General features: G+C 62.1%; 1 protein-coding gene across 1 annotated transcript; it reads right to left on the bottom strand.

Annotated features, from left to right (window-relative positions):
* Nucleotides 1-623: 623 nt before the first annotated feature.
* Nucleotides 624-4,319, bottom strand: IL10RA (interleukin 10 receptor subunit alpha). The gene is made up of 7 exons (XM_032201972.1): nt 4,253-4,319; nt 3,358-3,478; nt 3,071-3,249; nt 2,686-2,852; nt 2,153-2,303; nt 1,878-2,002; nt 624-1,761 (listed from the first exon to the last, which is right to left on the bottom strand). Exons 1-7 carry the CDS (start codon nt 4,317-4,319, stop codon nt 775-777), a joined length of 1,797 nt encoding a protein of 598 aa, XP_032057863.1. The 3' UTR covers nt 624-774.
* Nucleotides 4,320-6,649: the final 2,330 nt, after the last annotated feature.

Genomic DNA, 6,649 nt, shown 5'->3' with positions numbered 1-6,649 from the left:
TAAGTCCCCCCATTTCGCACTTGTTTCCACTCTCACAGAGAAGCTGTTCCCACACACACACCCAAATTCTAGGCTTGCTCTGCCCTACCTTGGAGGTGGTCCTGCCTTCTCCTGCCTCTCCCCTGCACCACGCCCCCTGTAAAAGCACCACAAGGTGCTCAGGGCCCTGTTTTGCTGCAGCTTCCACTCCTTTGGGAAAGCTGCCCTGGTCCTCAGAGGGGTGTGAAGCTCCAGCTGGGCTGGCTTTGCTCGCCTTTGCCTAGTTCTGGTGTGCAAACACTTCCCTGTGCAAGGCGAAACACGCTGCCCTTGTCCGCTGGGGGAGGATGCCACCTGAAGGCAGAAAGCCTTAGAAGGGGACAAACGACGAATGGAGCAAATAACCAACACTTCTTCCCTTCTCTATTTACAACTTAAATAGAATAAATAACATCTGTACGAGAAGTGGCCGGACAGTGAGCACAGAGCTGCGCGGGGCCGCCCTGGCTGGGCTCAGGTGACAGCAGCACGCGTCCTGCAGCTGCCGGAGGGGCGGACGGAGCCCTTGCAGCACAGCCTGTCCCCGTGTCCCCTTAGTGTCACCTGGGGCTGGCTGGGAGGGCGCACGGGGGCTGCTCCTTGCTGGGAAGCAGCCCCAGAAGGAGCAGAAGTGGCGGTCCCGGGGGAGTCCGTGCCGGGGCGTCGACATTCAGGGGTCAGCGGTAGCTTATCGGAGTGGCTGCTCCCGAGGGGCAGTGGTGGAGGAGGTAGATGGGCCGGGGCTGGTGGCACGGCTCACAGGCGGCTGTCCTTGCTGCCCCCGTCGAGCACGCTCAGGGGGTCGATCTGCAGCGTGAGCCAGTCGTTGGTGCCAAGGCTGGAAGTGACCAGCGTCCCCAGGAGGTCAGTGTTGAAGATGCTCGGGTCGAAGGGGATCTTCAGGAGTTCAGGGCTGGCTTTGGAGGCCGGGGAAATAACTGGAGCCCCATAGCTCAGCAGAGAGGGGGCTTGGGGCCCCAGCTGGCTGCAGCAGTCCCAGGCAGGGGGCTCCTGAGATGTCCCCGGGGCAGCGAGGTCCAGTGCGTGGCTGCGGGGAGGCTGCGGAGAGGACTGCTTCAAGTACCCTTTGGCCACAGCCAGCTCGGAGCAGTCCACGTCCAGCACAACGTCGGTGCCAGCCGGGCCCCACGGGGATCCTGCACATCCTGAGGGGGGCACCCCATCGCTCTGCTCCTGCCTTGGCTCCACCGTGCCCTTGGACTGCTGCAGGTACCCACGAAACTCCACCTCTTGTGGGCTGTCCTGCCCCGCAGCGGGGCCAAAGCTGGGCTCGCCTCCGTGCCCAGCATCCACGAGGCTGCTGGCGGGGTGTTGGAGGCTGCTCTCCAGGCCCACGCCGCTGTCATTGCCCACGGGCAGCTGCTGCTTGTAGCCCCAGCCCTCGGGGTGGCTCAGCTTGGAGGAGGAAGAGGAGGAGGAGGAGGAGGAAGAAGAGGACGAGGAGGACGAGGAGGTGTGCAGGCAGATGCCGCTGTCAGTGCTGGTGCAGCTGCAGTCCCTGCTCCCCGCCAGCCCCAGGAGCTGTGTCCAGCCCTCGGGCCATGCCAGCAGCTCGCTGCCCGTGTCCAGGGGTGGCTGGGCTGTGCCGGTGCTGCTGGGGGTGCCGGGCTGCTGGGGCTCCTTGTGGCACAGGAACAGCTGCTGGACGGGGTCTGCGTCCGTGATCCCCAAGGACAAGGACTCCTGCTCCACCCAGAGCGAGCTCTGCTTTATGAAATTCTTCTGCGAGGGAGAGAAAAGAGGGGAGTGAGCCTCACTTTGTCCCCGCGCCCAACCACTGCCCAAGCCAGCACCCCTGCTCCAGCCACAAAGGGTGCCTGCGTGCCCGGCTGCCTTACCAGGACGGACGGCGGCCTCACAGATTTCCTTATGTACATGCAGGCCAGCACAGCCCCCAGGAAGCACGAAAGGAAGAGGATGATCAGGATGGTGCTGAGGATGTTCAAAACGAGCTCTGCGCGCCCTGCAAGAGAAGCCGTGCCTCGGTGAGGTGGGAACCACGGCGTCTGCGGCTCACATCGCCCTGCGGTGGGCACAGACCCCTTCCCCGGGGCTGGGGGCTGAGGGGGCTCAGTGTCCCGCGAGGCACCCCGTCCCCTGCTCCCCCACGTACTTTGTCTCTTGCCGATGGTGACGCACTGCTCGGGGGTGCGCACGGCGCGGATGGCCCGGCTGGCCACATCGGGCTCCACGCTGACGCAGTACTCGGTGTCCCAGACGAGGTCGGGGATGTGGAACTCCGAGGTGGTCTCCAGAAATTCGTACTGCAACGAGAGAGAGGGCTGGTACCCGAGAGCTCCCATGGCAGGGCTGGGGCTGGGGCTCTCCTCCCTCCTCCTCCATCCCCTGGGCAAGGTCCCTCAGCAAAGCTGCTGATAGCAGCTAGACCCCAAACCCCCACGAGAGCCGGAGCACCCACTACGGTAAAACATTCCGAGGTAAAACACATCTATACACGTTTACATATATCTATGGTAAAACGTGGCTATAATTTCTGGCTCAATATTGAAATTTATGGAGTACTCTACTTTACAAAATAAATCAAACTTTTAAAAGTCTTCCAACTTGAGCTGCACCGCATGGGAGGGAGGGTCCCCACGCTCGCCTGCAGGCTGAGGACCCCAGGGGAGCAGCAACTCATCTCACCGTGAGGTTGTCCTGCGTCCTCCTGACGTACACCTTGTAGCGCCTCGCGTGCTTCTGTATGTCCTCATAGCGAACGGTGTGGTTCCCCACCCTGAACAACATCTGCAGCTGCATGTGGATGCTGTTGCCCAGCACGGAGAGGCTCTGGCCTGACAGACGCAGGCTGGCTGGAGATGAGGGATTTTAAAGAGCGGGTCAGGGTTGTCTCCTGTCTGCTGCTCTCGGAGCTCCTGCACAGCCTGGTGCTGCTGTGCTGCCACCCATCCTGAGCTTTGCCCCATCCCAACCCACCCCACGGACCAGCTGCCCTGCAGGAAGCCACAAGGACATTGCCCCCATGCTCTCATCTCTCCCAAAGCGGGCTGGCCCCGTGCCCTCCACCTACCTTCCCTTGGGGAGAAAGAGCTGCTCCTCTGCCACAGGGACGTGCGGTTCCCGGACACGGCTCGCACCCGTGAGAAATAGCGCCGCTCGGGGTCCAGGGTGTAGTACGTGAGGTCACAGCTGAGCTCCTGGATCCTCATGCAGTTTGGGATGGCCATCCAGGAGAAATTGGTGCCGTAGCTGCCGGGAGAAGTGCCTGGGGTGAGCGTGGTGCTGTGTGGTGCTGGCTACTGCCGCCGGTACTGATCCCGGGCAGACAACCCCTATGTCCCAGGTCACCGTACTCACACTTTGTGCTCCACTTCGTAGCTGACATTGCTGGGGGCGTCGTGTCCCGGCTCCCACCGCAGCAGGTGATATGCCACCTCCGTGTCATAGCGTACGGCCGTGGGTTTCGACAGCATCTCACCTGCGGGACCGATGGCATCAGGTGAGGCTGCCCTGAGGGCTCCCAGCTGGGGCCACCTCTGTGGTTCACCTGGACCTCGACCCTGGGTGTCCACCCACCCCCCGAAATGCTGCAGGCTCAGGCCCAGGCAGGGGTTTGCCCATTTCTGTCCCACACTTCAGCATTTGCTCATCCCCCCTCTTTCTCTTCCCCTCCTGCAGCCGAGAGCACCTCGGGGCTTTCCTCGCCCCAGAGAGGAGCCCCCTGACCGCTGCCTGCCAGCACGCTCTCTGTTTGGATTCAGCCTTCCTGTTTTGCTCATCTACTGCCTGGAAAGAAAAATAGACTTTTTCACACCTCCTGCCTGAATTTCAGTATTGTCACCTGGCAGCAAAACACCGCTCGATAACATCTGTCACCCTCTCTCTGCTCGCTTCCTCAGCAGCCGCCGTCTACCAGCAAACAGCCAGGCGCCCGCAGAGCGCACGTTAACAGCCCTGCGGCTGAACGGGTGGCAGTAATCAGTGAGGCTGCTGCTGGAGCACTAATGAAGGCTTCAGGCTCATAAATCAGGAAAAGAAAAGGCGAGGGCCAAGCAGGGTCCCTGGGTGGAAGGAGGCTGTGGGCGCTGACCTCCCGAAATCACACCCACTCTGCAGGTCCCTATCGCAGCATCTCCCCCCGCCACCCACCCCCGTGCCTTGCCACGTCTCAGTCCCCATTGCCACGGGCTCGGGGCGGGGGGCACGGAGCGGCCCCCGGGAGCGTGGGGCTCGGGGTTTTTTGGGAACTCACCGTGTGTCGGCCAGGCGAGGAGCAGGGCCACGCACAGGGCCAGTGCTGCGGTGGCGCAGGGGGCCATGCCGGCTCCGCATCCTCTGCGGGTGCTGTGCTGGTGAGCGGGGTGCTGAGCTCTGCTCTGGCAGGCTGCGAGCGCTTGTTTTTCCCCCGGAGGCTGGCTCAGTGACGTCTCGGAGGCGTTAGCGCAGTGGGAGGAAAGTCAGAGTGCAACGACTTCCACTTTTCTTCACTGTCCACCCACTCAGGCACCGCGAGCCTGCAGCCCAGGCTGGGCATTTCCTGCCCCCAGCCCCGAGGAGCAGGGCTCGCAGGGCTTTTCCGAAGAAAGCAGCACAGCACCAAGAAAGGGAGAACAGGAGTGCATCATGTGTCTGCCTCTGCCTCCTTGGTACTAAATTAGAGCTGCAAAGCAGAACCCAGAGGGCAGGCATCGTGCCCAGGGACCTTACCAAGCGCAGTAGCAGCCCTGTGGGGTCCCCTGTTCCAAGTCCTGGCCCCACAGCAGCCGAAGCCAGCCAGGTCCCAGCTCAGAGCTGCTGTCCCCAGGAGATGGCCCTCACTTTCCCTTCCCCTGGGCTCAGCCCCTGCCCTCCTGCTTCGTTTTGCCCACTTCTGAGGCTGGGGGACAGCCCCGTGGCCGCTGTGTGTCCTGGAAACGCCTACGTGTGGTGGCCAGGGCACGGCCAGCTTTGAGGCCCTTGAACTGTCCCCGGGGCCCCATCAGCTGTCAGCCACGGCCCTATCCACCCGTGACACTGCAGGGCCCCGAGGCCGTGTCCTGCCGGCTGGTGACCCTCGGGGGTCAGGAGCTGAGCCGGCTGCTTGGCCACAAGCCCTCTGCTTTGCCTCCTGGCAGGCAGTACAGGAGCCTGAGGGCTGTCCTGGGGCCTGCGTGAACCCAGGGGCCCTCATGTGCCGGGAGTGCTCTGCCTTGTGGAGAGGAATTTCCCGCTGGGGGATAAGTGGAAAGGACAGAGAGAAACAGAGCAAGAGAAACTGAGAGCACCGCGGCCACCACGGCAAGGTGCAGAGCTGTGGCTCCCCTGCAGGCACAGGGGGCTGGCTCCTCGGAGCCGTCTGAAACTCCTGAGCAGGAGCCCTCTGCTTTCTGCCCTGCCTCTGAGCACAGCCTGGCACTGACTCATCCTTCCTGCGAAGCCCAAGGGCTTCAAGGAGCACACAGCCCGGCCAGGCGCTGCTCTGTTCTCTCTCTCTTCACCCAGCTCGGCTTTGTTCTGTTCTGGAGAGCAGCTGATGCCCTGTGACCCCACAACCCGCTCCTGAGTCAAATCTGGCTGAGACAGAATTTCGAAGTCCCGAGATGAAGTGCGGCCCGGCCCACGCAAGCCACAGCTTATGTTTCATGCGAAGGAATGAAAAACAAAAGCAGCGGGACCAAAAAATGAGGAAGGAGGGAGCCTGGTGGAAAAGAGGCAGTGGGGCCGGTGCTGAGAGGAGAAATGGTTGATGGTTTAGGGGAAAATGAAACAGGCTGAGGAGAAGTGACAGCCCTGCTGGAGGCTCGCTCTGACACGGTGAGCAGCACAGCCCCGGTGCTCAGCGCTGCCAGGAGCCACAGCAGGACGCAGGGGGATGCTGCTGGGGATGCTCATCCTGCTGCTGCTTTCCTCTCCCCTGCCGAATGCTCTGTGACATCCCAGGCATCCTGTCCTGCAGCAGCACGCTGTGCTGGGGCTGCTCAGCCCCTCCCCGGCTCAAGGCACCTTGAGAAAACCACAGCTGAGCTCTGCGCTCGCCCCGGGGGCTGCTGACCACCGGAGCTGCGATGAAACCAGAGCGCGAACAGAAAAGAGCAGCCCCCATTTTCAGTGAGGGGCGGAGAGGTTTTGAGTTTGTGGGTCTAACCAGCGCCCGAGAACGCTGCCGAGTTTCCTTTTTATCTTCAAAATAATTGACTAAGCTTTGCGTAGAATTAGCAGTGTTTTTAATAACCTGGAAATCACCTGAGTCAGAGCCGCACTGCAGGGCTTTCTCCAGAACCTGCCGGGAGAGGCAGCGAGGTTCCTGGCAGGGACTGGGAGCTGCAGGTGCCCTGCTCCTGCCCAGCTCCACTGCTCGCACCCTCAGCACCGCTCCACAGGGGCTGTGAGCACCGAGCCCACCTCTGCAGGACTGGTCCTGTGCCGGCACAGCACTGCCATGGGGAGAGCAGCATTTCCCCCTTACTTCCCCAGTTCCCTCAGGCTTCGAGGTCAGAGCAGGGAGCAGAGCAGCCTCGGGCTCTCCCCGTGCATTATTAACAGTATAAAAAGTGTTGGCTGGGGCAGGGAGGCTGCAGCAGGGCTCCCAGCAGCAAGAAGGTGCGGGGATTTCGGCAGCAGGGTGCTGGCTGTGAGCGTGGCATTTAACACAAGGTTGCCGGGGTCAAGC

The sequence above is a fragment of the Aythya fuligula genome, chromosome 22 (genome assembly GCF_009819795.1).
Source record: "Aythya fuligula isolate bAytFul2 chromosome 22, bAytFul2.pri, whole genome shotgun sequence".
NCBI classification, from domain to species: Eukaryota; Metazoa; Chordata; class Aves; order Anseriformes; family Anatidae; genus Aythya; species Aythya fuligula.
The sequence above is the reverse complement of the archived record's forward strand: the minus strand, read 5'-3'. Positions and strand labels throughout refer to the sequence as shown.